Source organism: Astyanax mexicanus, chromosome 5 (assembly GCF_023375975.1).
Source record: "Astyanax mexicanus isolate ESR-SI-001 chromosome 5, AstMex3_surface, whole genome shotgun sequence".
Classification (NCBI taxonomy): domain Eukaryota; kingdom Metazoa; phylum Chordata; class Actinopteri; order Characiformes; family Acestrorhamphidae; genus Astyanax; species Astyanax mexicanus.
The window spans coordinates 1,765,001-1,789,489 of NC_064412.1; the positions used below are offsets into that span (position 1 = coordinate 1,765,001).

The 24,489-nt window shown below is 39.2% G+C and overlaps 1 protein-coding gene across 1 annotated transcript in view; it reads left to right on the top strand.

The window, feature by feature from the left end:
* The window catches only part of shq1 (SHQ1, H/ACA ribonucleoprotein assembly factor), a 117,718-nt gene that overhangs the window by 82,736 nt on the left and 10,493 nt on the right, over positions 1 to 24,489 (top strand). Inside the window, exon 11 of the mRNA XM_022662737.2 lies at positions 9,232 to 9,352. Coding sequence (XP_022518458.2) covers positions 9,232 to 9,352 — 121 coding nt within the window. The remainder of the gene's footprint in view (positions 1 to 9,231; positions 9,353 to 24,489) is intronic.

The window sequence follows — 24,489 nt, forward strand, 5'->3', positions numbered from 1 at the left end:
CAATATTTTTTGCTGCATTATATTATTTTATGCTATATTATTTATTTTGCCACATTATGATAATACTGTTATACTATTATACTATATTGCTGAAATGAATGAATTATTTTAGTTTTTCTATATCGCCAAGTATATCGTTATCACGAAATTTTTTTTTTATTTTTAGAATGATTATATTAGAATTAGGATTAGCAGGAATGGTGGTTCAGAACACTGGTACCATTAAACACTATATTTTATCCATATTCTTCTCCACTCAGAAATGCTTCTGCTTTTAGTTTAGAAACTAAATAATACAGACTGCTATCTTTAAACATCTGTTCAACAGTAGCCTGAAAAGCTAAATCCTACTGTCAGATGTTTAGAGTTTAGTGTTTAGATTTCCATCTTTACCTTTAATACAGCTTTTATTCATTTCAGAAAATTCACATTCACTGTTTTTCTGGCAATTTGTGAGCATTTTCTGCATTTTACTACCTAAATCTTAAAGGAATGTATTTAATAAGTAAGGGTGTATTTAATATCCTCATAATTAGAGTTTAAATAATGTAGAAATATGAATGTATTAATGCGTGTAGAGCTGAAACAGAGCTGTGGAACGCCGGATCCCGGCTCTGGAGACGTGTTGGTTGACGCTGAGTGCGGTGAACGGTTTGGGGTTATGTTGACGGCGACCTTTGGTGTTAATTGGTGTAATTAATAGAAAGCAGCTGTTATCACACGTTGCGTTTTCACATCTTTCACAGTGCTGCATATTGTCACAATATTGTCACACCCTTAATTATAAGGTGGTTATGCTCTTTGTGAATAATAATACCCTACAGTACGCAGTTTTTATTTATTTTATTTATTTACAGATTGCTAATTTGTCAGAGTTCAGTAGCTGGAGTCTTCAGGATGCGAATCAGAGTCTGAGAATCAGGTGGATTTTATTAGAGCTGCAATAAACTGCAATTAAAGGATAATCACCAGGAGCAGAGCCAATTAAGAGTCGAGTAAAAACAACCAATTAAAATTAATGTCCTCTTTTTGACATACAATAACAGTAAAAAAATTGGGGACACCTTCCTATTCAATGTTTTATACAAATTAAATGTAGCATAATTTGAAGACAAGAGAAACAGGGAACAAAGGGATGTACCGCTTCACATTTAATGTATATTAATTACATTTGTTACATTTTATATTAATACTGTAGTTTTTTACATTTTTTATACTTTTTTATGATTAAAAGTTAAAGTATAAAGAAACAATGTATATCGTCGCTGTCCAATGAAAAGCAAGTATCTCCAAAACAGCAACTTTATTTTGCATGAACGTGCCAAACGGCACACAAATTCTCTCTCTCACTCACTCGCGCTGTCCATCGCTCCATCATTCTGTCTCTCTCTCTCTCTCACTCAGTCGCTCTGTCTATCTCTCTCTTGTGCCAAACGTGCCGGACAGCGAGGCGCCCTAACGTACACAAAATCTCGTGCTCACTCTTACTCTCGCTGTCTCTTGCTCACTTGCGCTGTCTCTCACTCTCACTTGCTCTGTCTCTCTCTCTCTCACTTTTGCTGTCTCTCGCTCTCTCTCACTTGTGCTCTCTCTCCCTCTCTCTCGCTCTCACTTGCGCTGTGTCTCGCTCTCACTCAGACTGTCTCTCGATCTCACTTGCTCTGTCTCTCCCTCTCTCTCACTCGTGCTGTCTCTCCCTCTCTCTCACTCGTGCTGTCTCTCCCTCTCACTTGCGCTGTCTCTCACTCTCACTTACACTGTCTCTCGCTCTCACTTGCGCTGTCTCTCACTCTCACTTGCGCTGTCTCTCACTCTCACTCGCACTGTCTCTTGTTTAACTCTCACTCACGCTTTCTCTCAATCTCACTTACACTGTCTCTCGCTCTCACTTGCGCTGTCTCTCGCTCTCACTTGCACTGTCTCTCGCTCTCACTTGCTCTGTCTCTCTCTCTCTCTCACTTTTGCTGTCTCTCACTCTTACTTGCGCTGTCTCTCGCTCTCACTCGTACTGTCTCTCGCTCTCACTTGCTCTGTCTCTCTCCCTCTCACTTTTGCTGTCTCTCCCTCTCACTCGCGCTGTCTCTCGCTCTCACTTGATCTGTCTCTCTCTCTCTCTCACTTTTTTTGTCTCTCGCTCTCACTCGCGCTGTCTCTCCCTCGCTCTCACTCGCGCTGTCTCTCCCTCTCTCTCACTTGTGCTGTCTCTCGCTCTCACTCGTACTGTCTCTCGCTCCCACTTGCGCTGTCTCTCGCTCTCACTCATACTGTCTCTTGCTCTCACTCATACTGTCTCTCGCTCTCACTTGTGCTGTCTCTCCCTCTCGCACTCGTGCTGTCTCTCGCTCTCTTGCGCTGTCTCTTGCTCTCACTTGTGCTGTCTCTCGCTCTCACTTGCGCTGTCTCTCACTCTCACTTGCGCTGTCTCTCATTCTCACTTGTGCTGTCTCTCACTCTCACTTGTACTGTCTCTCATTCTCACTTGTACTGTCTCTCACTCTCACTTGTACTGTCTCTCATTCTCACTTGTGCTGTCTCTCACTCTCACTTGCGCTGTCTCTCATTCTCACTTGTGCTGTCTCTCACTCTCACTTGTACTGTCTCTCATTCTCACTTGTGCTGTCTCTCACTCTCACTTGTGCTGTCTCTCGCTCTCACTTGCGCTGTCTCTCGCTCTCACTTGCGCTGTCTCTCGCTCTCACTTGTGCTGTCTCTCGCTCTCACTCGCGCTGTCTCTCTCCCTCTGTCTATCACTCTCTCTCCCTTGCGCTGTCTCACAACCTCAAGCTATCTCTCGCTCTCACTCACACTGTCTCTTGTTCTCACTCTCACTCATGCTGCCTCTCAATCTCATTTTCATTATCTCTTACTTGCATTGTCTCTCGCTTTTTTGCGCAGTCTCTTGCTCTCTTGCGCTCAATCACTCTGTCTCTTCCTCTCTCACTTTCTCTCTCACTCATGCTGTCTCCTCTCTCACTCTCTTTAACATTGAAATGCATCCAGCAGTATTCTTATAGAAAAGATTTATAATTTAAGCAGTTAAAATAATGCTGCTGTTTTTGTTCTTTGCTGTTTTTCTTTTTTAATTTTTTGGTTAGAATTAGAAAATGTATCAGGAAAAAGTATTGTTTGGGTATTTGGATTTAAATTCCAAGTATAGTATCAGTATTGAAATAAATAGAAAAATGATGCCCAGCCCTAATCAGGAATTAATCTCCTCCAATCAGAGCACTTGATCTGAATTGTGAGAGTAAACAGTCGTAGGGATCAGAGAAACAGAGCTGTTAATGATGGAGAGAGGAGAGAAGGAGGAGGAGGAAATGAACTGAGTGTAAATATTAGATCAGCCCTGCAGCGCTGTGTTCAGTATTCTGCAGGAGGAGAGACTCGGGGGCTACAGGATTCTGGAACAGGTCTTACACGCCGAGCAGAACTAAAGCGAAACACAGTAAAACACACGTCTCTACAGGCAGGGGGGAATTAATTACAGTATAAAGAGAAGATCTATAATCAGTGTAATGTTAAAACTATATTTGAAGATTACAGATATAACGGTTCCCTGATTTAAGTTTTTAATCCTTTTTAACTTTTTTTTCTAACCTCCTTTTACACAGCCTGTAACTGTTTTGGTTAAAGGCTTTCTTTTTTTATTGTATCTATTTTGTAATTTTATTTATTTTATTTCATGTTATATCTCTTTATTTTATCTTTACTATTTACCGTATTTTTTGCACTACAAGCTGCACTTAGAATCCTTTAATTTTAAGAAAATCGTCAGTGTGCCTTATAATCCGGTGCTCCTTATGTATGAATTCTTCCAGTCAGGTATTTAGGAGTTTCAGTAAAGTTTCTCCAGCACAAAGACTGGAGCAGTATTAGCATTAGCTGCTAAACGCACAAAGCGCTTGTTTACTGTGTTAAAACAAGCTGTGTTACCACTCAAGGTTCCTCAGTGTAACACTGTCAGGTGGCATTTATGTCCCGCTAGCAGTTACGTCCGCTAATGCTAATGCTGCTGCACCCAGCCTTAGTGGAAATCTGCAAATCCAAGCTTACTGTAAATAAATGGTAGATCTTTAATCACCCAAAAACATTTTTAAAAAAATGTAAGAGTCGATGTGTCTACTACTAGTGTTTAGGCTGGTATTATATACTGTACAGTAGAAGTGAGGATTAGAATTGAATATTCTAAGCTGCGGAGTTTAAGTGTTTCAAGTTAAAAAGTTTTAGATGTAATTTTCACAATATGTCAGAAGTTTTATACATTAAAATACTTGTCTTTTTTCAGGTTGAAACAGATAATTAATCTCCAGCAGGTATAAAACAAATATACAGAAATAAATATATTAACTTTTTTTTTTTTTTACAATTACATTTTCCTCACTTTTGTTTTAAGTGAATCTGAACCATTTCTAAGATAATCTAAAATATTTTTTTTCAATTCCACAATTATTTGTTGGTTTGTGATAGCTTTCTGTCTCCTGGAAGTAAAACATGCATTTAGACAGTGACATTTAGCTAATTAAATATTTCTGCTGTTATATTGTCATTGTATTAGATAGAATCATTAGAATAATTACAATAGTTTATCACACAACTTATTATTTATTGTCCATTAAATTGCAGTTATTGCGACGGACTTACTCGTGATTAAGTTTAAAATAATCACAGTTTAATTCCTGCGCTGATTGGCCAGTGAGTTTAGTGAGCATTACTGTTCTTATCTGAGGCTGAACATTATTCAGCGTTAGATTCTCTATAATTTATGACTATCTGACCCTGCCGTCATCTCTTCATTCTTTTATTCTCTCTCTCTCTCTCTCTCTCTCTCTCTCTCTCTCTCATTTCTCTGGTCCACGTTCCTCCAGGCTCTATAGAGCGTGATTATCTGTCTCAGCTTTTCCTCAGAGCCCAACAAAACCCAGCGCTCTGAAACCTCAGCGTCCTCACAGGACTGAAACTACAGCTTTATATTCATTTATTTTCACTTTCAGAGTAAACGCTGTAAAATGGATGGATGGGGACTGAATTACAGAGGAAGGAGGAAAAGTTTAGAATGGATAGATGAGGACAGAGTTAAGGAAAAAGGAAAATAAACTCCAAAAAATGATAGATAAGGAAAAAGCTTCAAAAGAAATAGTCCAGAGATTTACAGAGGAAAGTGTTACATTGGACAGAAGAAAACATAATTATTGTTGAAATAAGTAAAGCTTTAAAATGGATAGAAGAATACTATATATTTTTTGTACTTTATGGTGCACTTAAAATTCTTTAATTTTCCCGAAAATGCTGCTAACCCCAGCTAGCACTGCTGGAGCACCAGCAGCATTAGCTGCTAACTGTGCTAAGCGCTAGTTCTTTCGCCGTTCAGAGGTGAGTATTATCAGCCTGTAGCTTTCTGCTGCTAACCCAGGCTAGCACTGCTGGAACAGCATTAGCATTACCCGCTAACCACAAACTGTGATCACTTCTGTTCACCACTGCTGTGCAGCGCTCTCTATTGATGACGTTTTGATGGTTCCACTGAAACTAGTGGAACCTCATGGAACCGGCACCGTTCTTGTTCTCAAACCTAATTTTGAACCGTTTGCCATGTTCCCACCAACAAAAGGTCCCAGAACCGAAGAATACTGTGTTCGCCGATGTGCAATGCTGGTGGAAATGTGGGCTGGTTCGCTGAAAAGCACCACGGTTCTTAGAAACCCGAATGGAACTGGTTCAAGAACCGAAGTTCTTTTGAAGCTCTTTCCACCAGTTTTCGTAAAAATCGTCAAAGCGTCACGTCATACGTCATCAACAGAGGGCGCTGCACAGCGGCGGAGAACATAAGCGGCACCGGTTTGCCCTGAAGAACCAAGTATTATTTGTTTCCCGCTGTGAACCAACGTTCCAGGTTATGGAAGGTACTTCTAATATTGGAAACACGACAAACGGTTTAAAATTATTTTCCCAAACCACACTGGTGCTGGTTCCACACTGGTGCTGGTTCCACACTGGTGCTGGTTCCACACTGGTGCTGGTTCCACACTCCACACTGGTGCTGGTTCCATACTGGTGCTCTGGGAGAAATTTGGACCCCTGGTGTTTTTCTCCTGAGATCGTCCTCTCAGCTCTCTCGCTCTCTCTCTCGCTCTGACTGAACATAACCTGGAATCGGATTAATCCTCTCTGAAAGGAGACCGCATCACACCCTCCCAGTTTAAAATGATTCTTCCGCATGCTCGGTGCAATTACCCATTCTCACCAGAGAGGGCGCTAAATCCCCCAAATCACAAAACCTACAGAAATCAGCTTAAAAGAACTTGTAATTAATGGTGTCCCTCTCTCTCTCTCTCTCTCTCTCTCTCTCTCTCTCTCAGCTCTCTCGCTTTCTCTCTCTCTCCCTCTCTCAGCTCTCTTGCTTTCTCTCAGCTCTTTCTCTCAGCTCTCTCTCTCAGCTCTCGCTTTCTCTCTCTTTCCCTCTCTCAGCTCTCTTGCTTTCTCTCAGCTCTCTCTCTCTCTCTCCTTCGCTCTCTCTCTCAGCTCTCTTGCTCTCTCTCACTCTCTCTCAGCTCTCTCTCTCTCTCTTTCTCTCTCTCTCTCTCACTCTCTCTCAGCTCTCTCTCTTTCTCTCTCTCTCTGTCTCTCTCTCTCACTCTCTCTCTCTCTTTCTCTCTCTCTCTCTCAGCTCTCTCACCTTCGCTCTCTCTCTCTGAGCTCTCTTGCTCTCTCTCTCTCTCTCTTTCTCTCAGCTCTCTCTCTCTCTCTCTCTCTCTCTCTCTCTCTCTCTTTCCTGCCTGTAAGAGCCTCTGCTTAAATGGGAACTGAATGTTTGTGTAAGGCTTTCCTCGGCGCGAGAGCGGTGTTTGTTTTCGCGGGCGGCTGGAATGTCTCCGGCGGCTGGCAGGCTGTTCTGTGGGCGGTGGGAATTTCCTCTCGCGCGGGTTCTCCTCCGCCGACACCTCTCGCTCAGGGGAGATATATTTACACCTTCTTCAGGACACTATTATCATGTCAACAAACATCTCGGCATGTGCTGGGCGGCCGGGGGGAGGGGTGCGGGGGGTGCGGGTTGCCAGTCCCTCGCGGAGGCGTCCGTCTGCTGTAGAGGAATATGGTTTAATCTCTGGTGGACAGACTGTAGAGAAAACTGGGCTCAGTTCCTCTCTTTTAAGCCCTTTCACCTTTCTGTTTGTAAACAGGAGAACTCTGGAACACAACTAGCTCTAGCAGCGGCGGCGTGTCTTAGGAAAGAATTACAAGACAAGACAAAACAAAACAAGACAAGTTTATTTCTATAGCACGCTTTAAAAAAAATCAGAGAGGCAGTATAAAGTGCTTTACAGAGATATTAAAAACACAATGCAGAACAATGTTAAATAAAAGTACATTATATAATGAATAAAAAGTAAAAAAAAGGAATAAAAATGAATGCACAAGACTTGAGTTCAGATTTATTCGTGTTATTTTAGACTATTTTTTACTACCAGTTTTAATTTTTTTTATTATTGTCCACTGTTTTCTTATTTGCAAAATTTGCTCTGCTAAATTATCTATATTATATTATATTCTATTTATCTATCTATAGTCTGTTTATCTGTCTATCTGGTTGTCTGTCTATTTATCTATCTATCTATCTATCTATCTATCTATCTATCTATCTATCTATCTATCTATCTATCTATCTATCTGTAAAACAAGCACTATATAAATTTGGTTTGATTTGTCTGTCTGTCTATCATTCTATCTATGTATCTATATTTTCCTTTCCCCTAAAGTGTCTGTCCGTTTGTCTATCTATCTATCTATCTATCTATCTGTCTATTAACATTTTTAATTCAAGAAATAAATAAACTACAAAGTGGTAAAAGTGTGCAAAGTACTGCAAGTGAAACAATTTTTAAGCAATTTGTCGATTTCACAATTTTTCAATAATTGAACACAAACTCTACCTTATATTGTGTAAAAATTTTGTTGATGAATAGACCAATAAAAATTCTCCAGAATTACCTTCCACTGAGAGTTAAGAAGGTTTTATCATTACATTACATTACATTACATTATATTACATTTGGCAGATGCTTTTGTCCAAAGTGACTTACAATAATGAAGAACAAAAATAATAGTAAAACATCTTTATACAGGGCCTAAAGGAGGTCAAAGGGACATAATAGGATAGAGAAGTGAAGGAGGGGAAGAAGGAAAAGAGGTTAGAAGTAGTTAGTGTGTTAGAGGTGTTAGGAGAGTAAGTGCTCTTTGAAGAGCTCTGTCTTCAGGAGTTTATTAAAGATAGTGAGAGATTCTCCTGATCTGGTAGTAGAAGGTAGTTAGTTAGAGGTGTTAGGAGAGTAAGTGCTCTTTGAAGAGCTCTGTCTTCAGGAGTTTATTAAAGATAGTGAGAGATTCTCCTGATCTGGTAGTAGAAGGTAGTTAGTTAGAGGTGTTAGGAGAGTAAGTGCTCTTTGAAGAGCTCTGTCTTCAGGAGTTTATTAAAGATAGTGAGAGATTCTCCTGATCTGGTAGTAGAAGGTAGTTAGTTAGAGGTGTTAGGAGAGTAAGTGCTCTTTGAAGAGCTCTGTCTTCAGGAGTTTATTAAAGATAGTGAGAGATTCTCCTGATCTGGTAGTAGAAGGTAGTTAGTTAGAGGTGTTAGGAGAGTAAGTGCTCTTTGAAGAGCTCTGTCTATCTATCAGACAGATAGATAGATTTTTTCCCTCTAGAATTTCCCTTTGGGATCAATAAAGCATCTGTCTATCTGTCTATTGACATATTCAAAATGTAAATAAATAAGAAGTAAATAAGTGCAAAAAGTGTGCAAAGTAGAGCAGGTTAAACAGTTTTTGAACAGTTTGTTAAACAATATGTAATTTTATTGATTTTTGGATCATTTGAACACACTACTCTAATAAATGGACCAATAAACATTCTCCAAAATGACCCCCCTATCACTATTGCACTGTTGTCTTGTGTCTTCTCATGTATGTCTATATATGTGTCCTTGTTGTATTGTACATTTAGTTTCTCCCATTCTTTTATATTCATAATCTTATTTTCTGTACTTGCTGTAATTTTTGGGAAGGAGAGTAACAAAAGTCCTGTACACATGCAGTACTGACAATAAAACTACTTAACTTGACCTGAAATAAACTCTTTTCACATTGACTTTCACTGAGAGTAGTTAAGAAGGTTGAGTGTCTGTCTGTATGGTATCGTCTGCGGCTAGGCTAATCCGCTAACCAGGTGTTTTTATTGCAGGTAAAGCCTGCGTCCTGAAGTGCCTCCTCTCCATCCATAAGATCTTCAGAGAGAACGAGCCGGCCTACATCCTCAACGACCTCTACATCTCAGACTACTGCGTCTGGATCCAGCGGGTGAAGTGAGTTCACTCAGCACTGAGGGGTTAAAAGTTTGGGTTTAACTGGATTTGATGTGGTGATGGGAGGAAGGGAGAGAGGGATGGTTAGTAATTAGAGAAAGCTTAATGTGAAGCAGCTCAGTTCTAATTTGTTCGGGTCAGTTCAGAACGCGGGTTTAGTTCTATATGTTATTATTTGTGTTTTTAAGTTTGTAAGTTTTAAGTATGTAAAAGTGTATGTTTGGGACTCAGAATGGTTTAAACACCGTCTGGACCTCGCCTCAAGCTGTGAGCTGGAAACAGAACAGAAAGTTTAAGAGAGAAGAAGAGTTTACTTGATCAGATTTGGGTTAAGATTCAGTAAAAATACTGAGAAGTGTGTGATATAATAAAAAAAATGAGAGACTTGAAGTAGACCTATATACAGTAATTATATTATTATAGTATTATTATTTAGTATATTATAGCATATAGTATATTACCTTCTAATTTGTTAATATATATTCTAATATTTTTGTCGTTTCTGTCATGCAAAATTTTTTTAAAAATAAAGCTAAAAAAATCTTCTAAACTTTAAAATAGAAGCAAAAAATAAGCCCATAATTTTCACTTTTATAAGGGTTCCTCTGTGATTTTCTTCCCGATTTTATTCATACGTCCTCTGAGAAAATTACAGGCTGAATTATCTGCTGTTTTTCTCTGAACTGCGTGCTCCTCCGGTAATTTTAGTCCCGTCCGGACGCACATCTCTGAGTTTCGTCTCCTCGCCTTTAATAAAATAGCTATTTGTCCACTGCCGCGCACCGTAATTACAGTTTGGGTGCGCCACGGTTTCCACGGAGATCCATGTAAAAACACAACAGCGAGTGGAAATGGAGGAGCTACTGAACATGGTGATGTCATGTGACCAAGAAAAAAGGCCTAAAAACTCACTGGTCCTCCTGTTTTTTCAGTTGCAGTCCGGATGCAGGAGTTTAATCACTGAGTAGAAGTGTGAAATACTTTTCACAGATGCCCCCCTAAGAAACTAATCCCGTCCAGATTTAAGGGTTTAAGTCGCATTTTCAAAAAGTAAAAATAAATTGGGGAAAAAGGAGAGATTTAAGGTTTTTGAGAGAAGCGATTCCTCAGTTTTTCAGTCTTTTACTCTGTGTTAAAATGTCATGATGAATATATTGCTAAACTGAAAAGTATTGCTAGCAAATATTGTATTATTATAATTATAATAGAAGCAAAAAAAAAGTCTATGTAGTCAAATTGTGAGTGTTGCTATTGGTTCATTTACTGTGAAATTTTAACCCAACACAAAGAACAAGTGCTTGAGAAGATTCACCTTTTAAAAAGGGAAAGAAATGAGAAAAATGAGAGATTTATATATTTAGAGAGCATTGTATGTCAGTTGTCACTTACACTGTGTTACAGTTTAATGATGAATAGATTATAATAGAAATAATTTCCTCCTCCTGTAAAGGTACCGTTTTGGAGATCTGAGGTTTTATTCTAGCTAGTGCTGGACGATATGGCAAAAAATTATATCACGATATATTCCTTAATTTCGGTCGATACGATATAATTTCGATATCGATATAAACTATATAAAACTATATAAAAAAAAAGCATGCGCTTATTCTCTTAATTATTCATGGGTGTGGTTTATTTTGGGCGTAACGTGAAATAAACCAATTAGCGTGTCACTTTAAGAGTCAGGTGAGCTCTGACTTTGGTGGATTGCTATTGTAACGGTGCAGCTACCTGGACGTGTCCAACAAACTCTTCTCAGCAGAGGAAACTGAGCTGCTGGTTGACGCTGTGAAGGAGCTCCAGCAGCTCATTTACGGGAACAGCAATGTTATTTTATTTACTATTCTGTTTATTGTTGATGTAAAAGGTTTAAAAGGGTTTGTGCACTGCGGTGCCGAGATAGCGATGAATGTCTGACTGTTGGCGTCTGTCTAGGTTGTATTCAGTCAGTGGAGCTCCTGTGTTTTCTGTTTTTTTCGTAGCAATACTCCAGAAATTTACCAGACCACCACGCCAATCAGTGTAGATGTATTCAGAAGCTCTGCTGCTATTTAAACCATTAAACTAGGCAGGAGGAAGGAGTGAAAAAAGACTTTTGGAAGGGTGTAAGATAGCAATGAGCATCATAATAATGGTTTAAGATAGGATCTTCAGTTTTCAGAGCAATCAATAATTAAATAATTAATGCAGTCTGCAGGGTATCTTCATGCTTGGACTCCATAGACATCGTAATTGATTTCATGTCTACAAAAATGTGATTTTTATTATTTTTTATAAAGTGAGCCAGTAAGTCTCAGTGTAGTTGAGTAATAAAGTGATTACGATTGGCCGGCGTTCAGGCGGTGCTGTACGCTGGTGTAAAGGGTCCAGTGGAGAAAAACAGGCCTGATGTTGTCGGCCCACTGCCCGGATGAATAGAAGATAAAAAGCCGCAGGGCCTGACGGATTTCTCCCTCTTCCTTTTCTGTCCAGCGCAGATTTTCTGGAAGGAAAAACGCTTCGATGGCCAATTAATAATAGATGTGTAAAAATCGATGGCAGCGTTCAGAGTGAGTTGGATTGTGCCCATTATCTGAGCCCGAACAAAGAGAGAGAGAAAGCGAGTGAGAGGGATGGAGGGAGAGAGGGAGGGAGGGAAGAGCTTTGTCTTCAGAGCAGCACATGGAACAGTTCCTCTGTCAGATCACTGGAAAACTCAATCAGTCTCTCCCGACCGGCTCATTCCAGAAGATGAAACGCTGGAATGTTTTCTCCTGTTCCCTCGTTCCTCTCCTCTCCTCACCCGTCTGCTCGCCCGGCTGTTTCAGCTTAATGTGTATATATATATATATATGTTTGTTAATCACAGCTTTGGCAATACAAATGTGAATATTTGTCATGCTAATAAAGAAACTTTGAATTGAATTGAATACAGTGAGAGATAAATGTAAAAAATCGAATAGATAGATAGATAGATAGATAGATAGATAGATAAATTCATCACATAGATGAATAGATACACATAGAGAGACAGACAGACAGACAGACAGATAGAGAGACATGTAGATATACATAGACACTAGACAGACAGAGATAGATACACATAGATAGAGAGATACAGGCGGATGGATGGATGGATGGATGGATGGATGGATGGATGGATGGATGGATGGATAGATAGATAGATAGATAGATAGATAGATAGATAGATAGATAGATAGATAGATAGACATAGACACAGGTAGACAGAGAGACAGACAGATATAGGTAGACAGAAAGACACATAGACAAACATAGATAGATAGACAGACAGAGATAGATACACATAGATTGACACAAATAGACAGACGAAGACAGACTGTAGACTGAGAGAGAGACAGACAGAGATGGATACAGACACGTAGACACACATAGATAGATAGACAGCCAGAAATAGATGCATGTAGATAGATACACAAATAGACAGACAGATACCCATAGATAGATACATAGACAGACAGTGATAGATATACAGATAGACATAAATATATGTGCTTAGATAGATGGGCAGACAGACAGAGATATATAGATACATGTAGATGGATAAATACACGTTGCGTCCTCTTTCCCACCTCTCCTCGAGCACTACACGTGTCGCTCTGTTGACCCGTCACCTTCCACCAGACACATCTTCTACCTGATCCTGTTCTTCAGGCCCTCCAGTCTCTCCGTCATGTTCTCCTGCAGGCGTTTCTCTTCTGATTTCTTGTGTTCGTTTCTTCTTCTCTTCTTTTGTCCTACACCACGCTGAGAATCGATTTCCAGCTCACGTTCTTCCTCTTCCTCAGAGCCGTAAAGCAGCAGATCCGGCTCTTCCTTTGTGGGAGTAGTTTAAAGCCGAGCTCCACTTGTCATGCAAAGTGACGGAGAGAGACATCAGTGCTGCTTTTCAAGTGCCGGCGCTTTTCATCCAATCCCCTCCGCTCTGGTTTGCATAGGCAGCTCTTCTGGTATCCGGCTGGGTTTGTTGTGGCAGATTTTCAGCTGCTGAAAGATCTGATGACGGATTGTTTAAAGGCGGCGTCTCGTCCTCAGAGAGCGGTTCTTCTGCCCGGCACTGGGAGTTATCAGCTCGAGATGCTTCAGATACAGCCGTTATCTGATCCCTACACTCCTCCTCCTTCATCCCCGAGTCTCTCGACACCATCAGCCGCTCGCCACGGACGCGGGATTAATAACGTCTCGCTCGCCGGGTGATTTACAGCATCTACCTGCAGTCTGACCACTGTTTATACTCGCCCAGTCGTCCCCGTCGCTCTCGCCCACCGAAACGCCACACCGAAATTTACGTCCTCGTAAAAGACGTCAGGGTGATTTAAGTGGACTCAGGGTTTCCACCCGTCAGAAAAAGGGACAAAGTGTCTCGAGTGGACACGAGACATTTAACTGATGGGATTCAACAAATATCTCTATTCAGTCTGACGAGTTCCCACAAGATGGATAGACATAGATAGATAAAGAGAGAGACATTGATTCACGTAGGTAGGTAGATAGATTGATAGACACAAATACAGACAGACAGATACATAGATAGACAAACAGATAGAAAGAAGAATGGATAGATACACATAGATGGGTAACAGACTGATAGACAGACAGTCAGATAGAGAAACAGACATACAGACAGACATGGATAGATACAAGTACATAAAAAGATACACACAGAAAAAGATAGACAGATAGAGACAGAAATTCAGGCAGACAGACAGATACACAGAAAGACAGACATATATGGATAGAGACACACACTGGCACACATACTGATACAGACAGATAGATAGATACACATAAATAAATAGATACACATAGACAGATAAACAGACATAGATACAGACAGACAGAGACAGACAGATAGATAGAAATTCAGGCAGACAGACAGACAGACAGACAGATAGATACTTTATTTATCCCGAAGGAAATTTAGGAACAGATATATGGATAGAGACACACACAGGCACACATACTGATACAGACAGACAGACAGACAGACAAACAGACATACGGACGGATAGATTGATAAACATAGACAGATAAACAGACATAGATACAGACAGATAGATAGAAATTCAGACAGACAGACAGATAGATAGATAGATAGATAGATAGATAGATAGATAGATAGATAGATAGATAGATACACATAGATAAATAGATACAAACAGACAGACTAATAAACAGATTGATAGACACACAGACCAACAGACAGATAGATAGATCTAAAAAGTAAAAAAACATATAATAATAATATACAATGTGTTCATGAGTAAAAAACGATGCAGTAAATAACATTCCTCAGTAATGTTTGCCTGCATTTGTTTGACAAGGAAAGACTGCAAAATAGTAGTAAATTAAATCTAATAATAACATACAATGTGCTTTCTCAAGTAAAGAACTATGCATTAAAATACAAACAGAAAATAATGGTATAATAAAAACTCAGATAACGTGTCAGTGATCTGATCTGATCTATTTATGTGATAAAATGTGAAACTCTCGCGTGTGAAAGTTAAACGGAGCTTCTGCTGGATTCAGGATCAGTCTGAGCGTTACTCAGCGTTTCAGTCTGTCATTTCTGTACTCGGGGGGGGGGGGGGGGGGGGTTTATATATGTTCCTGTCAGGGAAAAGAGGAAAGTGCTGGTACGGCTCGCTGAGACTGACAGAGCTGACAGAGCTTCAGGCGCTCTGTGCTCTCTGTTTCATTTTAACATCTCGGCTCTTCCTGTGGACGCTGTTTGCTTTTCTCTGGTTTGGACGAGGCTTTGCGGCGGTGGAACCTCTGCTATCAATTACGTCCACAAGAGACGGGGGGAGGCTGGAGGCACACTTCCACTCTGCTATTCATTTCACTGTGGCTTTAGTGAGCTGTCCACATGCCAGGGCTTCCCGCCGATGGTGCCAGACTGCGGAGACAACCGCCACTTCAGTTTTACTTCTTCTTCTTCTTCTTTTTTCTTATCTCTTCTTTTTTCCTTTCCGTCCAAACGTCCAAACCATTTGAGCGACGACTCCAGCGCGAATCCTCTTCAGCTGCTCCAGCCGAGCAGATAAGATGAGCTCTGTTTTCCGTGTTTTGCGGAGTTTCGCCTCACCGTCTTTTCGATTGTGTCCAAACTCCTAAATTGGTTCAATTAGATTCCAACAGGCAGCCATAGCAACCTGTAGGATTTGGACCTCAGGGTTTGGCTTTAAGCAGACCCGGGCTTTCAGCGCAAGAGAAACGAGGCTTTGTCTGAAAGTTGGTGACCAGCCAAGCGTCTCCCTCGGGGTATAGAAGGTTCTCCACGGTGGCCCAAAAGAGCCGTAAAGACAGTGGCTCTCAGTGACCACATGAGTCTGGTAGTCAGTAAACCGTTCAGTCTAAACCTCTGAGACGACTCAAACACTGTCCATCGCTGTTAAATCAGTGTGTGGTGATGGAGAACTGTGGGAAAATCTGAGTCCCGTTACTTACTGTAAAACGATGCATGTCAAAAAGCTGGATGTTTCAGGAGTAAAGCAGCATAAAGTTATGCAAAAGCAGTGTGTAAGACTGGTGGAGGAGAACATGATGCCAAGATGCATGAAATTAAAACTGTGATTTAAAAACCAACCAGGATTATTCCACCAAATATTGATTTCTAAACTCTTAAAACTTTATGAATATGAACTTGTTTTCTTTGCATTATTTGAGGTCTGAAAGCTCTAAGAAATGATATCTAAATGTTTAAGGTTTGAAGCCCACTTCAAACTTTTTTTTCTTCTTCAAAAGGTTGAAGAAAACCAACACCAGTTGAGGTGGACGTAAGCTCAAGTTATTTAATAATAAACAAAATACAAACCAAAAATCACAACAAAAACACAAAACAATATCAATAAACATACAGGATTAACATAAATTGAACTCTGTAGAAACAAAGGGCAACCATAACAGGCGTGAAAACTCACAAGAACACAGAAACTCAAGAGCTATAAATACACACTAAAAACAGGAAACACCTGGGGAAGGTAATGAGGGGCCGGAGCTACAAACAACACAGGTGGAAGCACTCAAGACAAGGGAGGAGCCAAGGAGAACAATACAGAGAGCCATGTGCTAGGGAGCACATGACTAGGAAAACATGAGGAAAATGCCAACACAGATTAGTTAGTTAGACCTGAGTAACTGAATAATGTTAGTTAAGGCGATTTGTGTGCTATAAAGCTCTGGAGAAAAAATGAGAGAGCACTTAAAAATGATAAGTTTCTTTGATTTTACCGAATTGAAAACCTCTGGAATATAATCAAGAGGAAGATGGATGATCACAAACCATCAAACCACCAAACTGAACTGCTTGAATTTTTACACCAGGAGTAAAGCAGCATAAAGTTATCCAAAAGCAGTGTGTAAGACTGGTGGAGGAGAACATGATGCCAAGATGCATGAAAAAAAACTGTGATTCAAAACCACCAGGGTTATTCCACCAAATATTGATTATTTCTGAACTCTTAAAACTTTATGAATATGAACTTGTTTTCTTTGCATTATTTGAGGTCTGAAAGCTCTGCATCTTTTTTGTTATTTCAGTCATTTCTCATTTTCTGCAAATAAATGCTCTAAAAGACATTTTTTTAAATAAAACAACAATGTTCATTTTGCTCAAATATAAACCTATAAATAGCAAAATCAGAGAAACTGATTCAGAAGTTGAAGTTTTTTTGTTCACCTGATTTAAAAATAAAATTAAGGAGAATAACTTAAAGGTAAATTGTAAAGACTGCTGATTTGGTTGGGTTCGGTTGATCATGTGATTTTAAAAATCTGTTTGAATTGTGTTATTTTTGTTAATTCTTCATAAATATCCATCCAATAGGATGAAAGACCAAAAAACCTTTTAGTCTCAAAATGTTTAACAGGTTTTATTATCAGTTTTATTAATTCTTTCACGCAATTAGAAACAGTTACAGTATTCTGTTCTCAGAACTTGCAGATATGCTTTTCCCCAATGACGCTGTGAACAGATATACTGCTTGATGTTTTAACTCATCCTCGCCTCTTCCCTCCTTCAGAAATCAGCATTACGATATTTTATAATATCATAAACTAGTAACAAGTGCTTTCTGTGCACATTCCTCATCTATTTCTGTTAATGTTCAGAAATCGAGGTTAGTTTTGAATGGTTTCGAGTGTCAGCAGGGATGTGAAATGGAACAGTAATTCGTTTTAAATGCCCGTCCACCTCCACACCCAACGTCTTTCCATGAAATGGATAGTCTATCATCATCTCTACCCCCGTATTTCAGCTCCTAGCACTACTAAAGCCTACGGTTTGCCTGATGTTGAGTGTTTTACAGTGAAAAGGTTTGTTTTAGCTGCTTCTAGAGTGTTTAACTTTCTTTTTAAGTCTTTTTAAGTCTTTTACTGTTAAAAGAAAAGAAAAAGGAGATTTGGGTTTGAGAGTTTGAGGGTTAAAATATCCAGAGTCATGGTGCATAGTGAATATTTGACTCACTGCACTGATATAAACAGTCTGCGGTCGGCAGTGTAGAGTTACCAGGTCTTAATTAGGTGTTATTAGTGCCTGTCAGAATGTGTAAAGCTGCTGTCACATCAAATCCTGCTCAAAAGCCTTAGTTGCTGTTTATATTGGGTGAGCATTAAGGTCTGAACGATAAAAATTATGAGTTTCTTTGATTTTACCAAATTAAAACCTCTGGAATATAATCAAGAGGAAGATGGATGATCACAAGCCATCAAACCACCCAACTGAACTGCTTGAATTTTTACACCAGGAGTAAAGCAGCATAAAGTTATCCAAAAGCAGTGTGTAAGACTGGTGGAGAGTGCATGAAAACTGTGATTAAAAAACAGGGTTATTTCACCAAATATTGATTTCTGAACTCTTAAAACTTTATAAATATGAACTTGTTTTCTTTGCATTATTTGAGGTCTGAAAGCTCTGCATCTTTTTTGTTATTTCAGCCATTTCTCATTTTCTGTAATTAAATACAGAATAAATGGAATTTGGGAGAAATGTTGTCTGTAGTTTATAGAATAAAACAACAATGTTCATTTTACTCAAACATAAACCTATAAATAGCAAAATCAGAGAAACTGATTCAGGTTTTTTTCAGTGTCATATATCTTTTTTTTTATCTGAATGCCGATATACAATATATATATATGTATACGGTATATTATTTGCTGAAAGGTGATATACAATATTTATATTGATGTTTTTTTCGCTGAATGATAATATACTATATGTATGTCTTAATCTATTTTAGCTGATTGCCGATATACAATATATATCTCAATATTTCTTTAGCTGAAAGACGATGTACAATATTTATCTTGATTTTTGTTTTTAGCTGAAAGGCAATATACAATATATATCCAAATTTTTATTAGCAGAATGGTGATATTCAATATATATCTCAATATTATTTTTAACTAAATAGTGATATACGATATATATATCTCAATATTTTTTAGCTAAAGGGCAATGTACAATATATATATCTGCTAAAAGGTGATATATATATATATATATATATATATATATATATATATATATATATATATATATATATATATCTTGAATTTTTTTTGCTGAAAAGTGATGAATATTTTTTTTGGGTTTTTTTTTAGCTGAATGACGATACACAATATTTATCTTGATATATTTTTAAGCTGAATTACGATATACAATATATAAATATATATTTTTAACTAACTGCTGAGACAAACCCCAAAAGCTTTGCAGCTGTAATTCAAAGAAAGGTAGCTTTACTAAGTTTTGATATAAGGGATATGTATTATTTAAGTTTGTGGTTGTAAAGGTGAATAAATATGAAGATTTTCAGAAGTATGAATGTGGTTTATCTCTGATTGTGGCTGTGATCCCACTGGAACGGCAGGTCCTGTAGATGTCCTGTAGTCTGGTGAGCTGTAGTGTGCCGATGCCGATGACTAGAGGATATCTACAGGGCCTACTCCATATACCAACAACAGCAACAACAACTCTACAACAGAGTGTCCAAAAGATCAAGTTACATCTTGTTACATTAAAGTCATGCACATTAAAGTGTAGAATGTGTATCAGCTACTATTTAATAGAGTCTGATATCTGAGTTTCGTGTTATCCACAGCTCTGTAAACATGCATCTGATGCGTCCAGTCTGCAGTGATTTAAAGTCCTTTAAAAGCAGAGGTGTGTTTCATCCTCGTCTGCGTTTGATTTGAGCTTCTGAAGGAGTTTAATGAAGAGGAATCTGAGGGTTTTGGTTTGAACTCGATGAGTAATTTGCCGTGAGTTCGCCCTTTCCTTCCCCAGACATCAAGGTCTCCTCACTTTTCACGGCCTGCCGCTGGTGCGTTCTTGTCTCGACAGACTTTTTCTCTTTTTTTTTCCTCCTTCTCTCATTCACTCTCTCTTTTTCTCTTTCTTTTCTTTCTCTCTTCCAACCTTGAAAGCCGCCCTCCTTGGTTAATTAAGGCGAGCCACAACAGTGCCGTTCTTAATGACCGAACTGTGTACGACATTATCCTTCAGCCCGAAAGGAGCTTTTGTTTGCACCGCAAGCACGCATTCTCTTACCACAGAAAGAAAGAGAGAGAGAGAGTAAGTGCGCGAGAGCATGAGAGAGAGAGAGAGAGAGAGAGAGAGAGAAAACAAGCACGCCTCTGCAGAGCTAACTCAATAATGACTTCCCACGGGGGGAAAGAGAATACTGCGAGTGTTTGAAGTGCTGCTGCTGCCATGGGACTTCCTGCAGCCACATCGCTCCAGGAAGTTTCTCGCTGGTTTTTATGGACCCAGAACCCAGACACTCACTCCGCTGGAGGACCTGTGGTTGCTTTCAGGTGTGTTTATGTGTTTATGGCGTTCTCTTCTGAAAGAAATCTTCTGAAAATCTTCTGAAACACGTGGTTCGAGGCCATGTTGAAGAAACGCTTCAGCAGAACAAAGCCGAATCTTTTATCAACGTTTCTTAATCAGCTTTAATGCTGTTTCTTGTTTTTGGTCAGAACACTAGTCGATTTGAGTTGTTCAGAAAAAAGATTTATTCAGTCTTCACACCCACAACTCAGCGTTCACCAGTGGTCATTTCGTTGACGAATAATTTTCGGCATAGTTTTAGTCAACGAAGCTTTTTTTCAAGACGAAACGAGACGATAACTAAATAAAAACAGCTTAAAGAAATGAAAACAAGACGAAAATATAGCCACGGGTTCAAGCACCAACTGGCACAATGGTGCCTACTAGGGAATAGTATGGTGATGTGTAGGAAAGTCTAATATAATTGGAGAAACTCTGTCACATTTAGAGATTATTAAAAGTCTTTAACCTGATATTAATGTTGAGCAGAGGCCTTTCAACATGATCAGTGCTTAAATTCACATGCAAATCTATTGAAGTTTGTAGAATATTCATTGAATCGTTTACAATTAGTCAAAAAGCGTCTACATGTTATAATTTTTATATCCTATATTATAAGGATTGTGACTATATAATGCTGTTTCTTGTTTCCGGTCAGAACACTAGTCGATTTGAGTTGTTCAGAAAAAGATTTATTCAGTCTTCACACCCACAACACAGTGTTCACCAGTGGTCATTTCGTTGACGAATAATTTTCGGCATAGTTTTAGTCAACGAAGCTTTTTTTCAAGACGAAAACGAGACGATAACTAAAAAAAACAGCTTAAAAACATTAAAACAAAAAAGAATTTAACTGACATTTTCATCAACAAATAAAAACGAGACAAAAATGTTTGGCAGGGACGACATCCAATCAGAACTGATTTTAGTTTTGCTAAGGTAGGGACCAGTTAGCAAGAGATCCAATCACTACTACTTTAGCGAAGGTGGAGAGGCGGGACAAGCGGGGTAATCAACCAATCAGTACCCATCTCTTCTGCAGTGGTCAGATCCAAAACCCGGGAGGACAGACTCACCTGTGAACTGTCGTTACTTACGGGGCTCGACTGGAATTTACCTCGACAGTGTCATCAGAGAGAAAGAGGAGAGAGATGATATAATCTCTATTGACGTCGCAAAAACAAGACAACGTGTAAAAAAACCATGTGGAGCGACTCCATGGTTGCTTTCAGGTGTGTTTGTGTGTTTATGGCGTTCTCTTCTGAAAGAAATCTTCTGAAAATCTTCTGAAACACACGTTGAAGGAACGCTTCAGCAGAACAAAAGCTGAATCTCTTTATCGACGTTTTTTAATCAGCTTTGCCTGGAAGGATTTTTATATCCTATATTATTGACAGTGTGAGTTAAAAGGATTGTGACTATATAATGTTGTTTCCTGTTTCCGGTCAGAACACTAGTCGATTTGAGTTGTTCAGAAAAAGATTTATTCAGTCTTCACACCCACAACACAGTGTTCACCAGTGTTCATTTCGTTGACGAATAATTTTCGTCACAGTTTTCGCCAACAAAGCTTTTTTTCAAGACGAAACGAGACGATAACTAAATAAAAACAGCTTAAAGAAATGAAAACAAGACGAAAATATAGCCACGGGTTTAAGCACCAACTGGCACAATGGTGCCTACTAGGGAATAGTATGGTGATGTGTAGGAAAGTCTAATATAATTGGAGAAACTCTCACATTTATAGATTATCAAAAGTTTTTCACCTGTTATTAATGTTGAGCAGAGGCCTTTCAACATGATCAGTGCTAAAATTCACATGCAAATCTATTGAAGTTTGTAGAATATTCATTAAATGAGTTACAGTTAGTCAAAAAGCGTCTACATGTTATAATTTTTATATCCTATATTATAAGGGTTGTGACTATATAATGCTGTTTCTTGTTTCCGGTCAGAACACTAGTCGATTTGAGTTGTTCAGAAAAATAATTTTTGTCAACAAAGCTTTTTTTCAATACGAAAACGAGACGATAACTAAATAAAAACAGCTTTAAAAAAATTTAAACAAGACAAATTAACTTACATTTTCGTCAATAATAAAAACGAGACAAAAATGTTTGGCAGGGACGACATCCAATCAGAACTGATTTAGTTTTGTGAAAGGAAGGGACCAGTTAGGAAGAGATCCAATCACTTCTACTTTAGCGAAGTTGGAGAGGCGGGACAAGCGTGTTCATCAAGATGATTATGATTTATCAGATAGCTGAGTAGCATCTGCTAAGAATATATATTCTTCTATAATAGATTGCATGAGCTTGAACAGTATAAGTGGATATGTGGTAATGTGTGGTTTTGAAAATAAAGAAAGGGAAAATAATTGACTAGTACAGGGGTTGGAGAATGAAACTGAAACACCTGGTTTTAGAGCACAATAATTGATTGTGGTGACGGACAGTTCTGGTGGAAACAGGAGAGTTGAGGTGCACATTGAATTCTGCGTGATTTGATCAGCCGTGGTTTTAGCACCCGAACATCCCTTTCAGACAGCTTCCTCTTACAACGTCCACAGTTAATCCTGTTGGATGTGGTTGGTCCTTCTTGGTGGTGTGCTGACATTACCCTGGATACCGTGGTTCTTGATGCATCACAAAGACTTGCTGTCTTGGTCACAGATGCTCCAGCAAGACGTGCACCAACAATTTGTCCTCTTTTGAACTCTGGTATGTCTCCCATAATGTTGTGTGCATTGTAATATTTAGAGCAGAACTGTGCTCTTACCCTGCTAATTGAACCTTCACACTCTGCTCTTACTGGTGCAATGTGCAATTAATGAAGATTGAACACCAGGCTGCTCCAATTTAGCCATGAAACCTAAAATCCCACACTAAAATGATGACAGGTGTTTCAGTTTCATTGTCCAACCCCTGACTTCACAATGATTAACATAGGTGGCTAATCACCTGCCTGACTAAATTCACAAATAGTATGGCAAACCAATAACTAACCAAGTGAGGAAGGGCGATGTGATCCTGCCTCTGCATGCATCTATATGCATACATGAGGAATCATACAGTATGCGTTCATCATTAATGCATGCTGCTTCAGTTCTTTCAGTTCTTTCTGGCTGTGAACTCACTGTGAAGGATTCTCAGCAGTGATCCTGAGAGTAATGCAGTATGTATTATGCTTCAGTTCTTGGAGAAGTCGTAGAGCTTTTTTCATCCTCATCTCACCTCAATCTTCTTTCTTCTTCTTTCTCAGCTCTATTGATTGGAGGATAAAGAAGTCCAGAGATTTTTCGATGGCCGTCTTCTCTTTCTCTTTCTTTTTCTCTCTCTGTCTCAGTGTGGAAGGTTTGCTTTCGCCTCATGAATACAGAGACGAACCCACCCCAGACACAGCAGCAGACATGCTCCTAACTTCTAAAGTCCAGTTCGTAATTCTGCGTTGAGACGACATGTTGTCTATAGCGTAGTCTTTGTGAGTGTGCTACGCAGTGTGGTGCATCTATACTTCTGCGTTCCTGCAACCTCGACTCAGGCCCCGCCCACACGAAGCCGGATATTTTTAAAAACGGAGGTTTTTGTCTCCATTTTTAAAAATATCTTCGTCCACACGAGCAGCGTTTTCATAAATATCTCCGTCCACATGGAAACGCTATACCACTCAAAAACGCTGAAGTGAACAGGGATTCTCTGGACACTTGGACGTTTTCTCATCACTCCTCAGCAACAACTAATTTTTTTTTTTAATTGTCCCACCAATTTTTTTTTACCGTTCGCGGTAGGGTCTGTACCTCCGGACAGGAGGATCGGAAAAAACTGCACACAGCGCATTTTAGTAACGTTACCTCCGCTGTGTTAGGTAATGTGAGAGTAACGTTAAATTAAGCTGTGAACATGTTATTAATCCACACATTGCAGAGAGAAACGAACCAATCCAAGTGCTGTCCCTGTTTCAGGACGAATCTTAACGTGGCTTAATGTACTAAACAACATAATAAAATTTATCAGAATCTATAAACAAATCACTACTGACCCGCTATAAAGTCCAAAGAGATGGGGGAGGAAACAGGCTGGATGAGGAGTTTTGAGTTTGCTGGTGTATCCAGGGTGGTGTTGGATCAGTATAATTAAAGCTCATACTGATAGAGTAGCGTGTAGAACAGCCATCACGCCACTATCACTGCTCTCAGCTACACTGGTAAAACGTTTTACTGCGTTTAAAGCTGGTTCTGGTTAATTCTGCGCTGTTCGTTCAGAGAGGGCAGTTAGTTCAT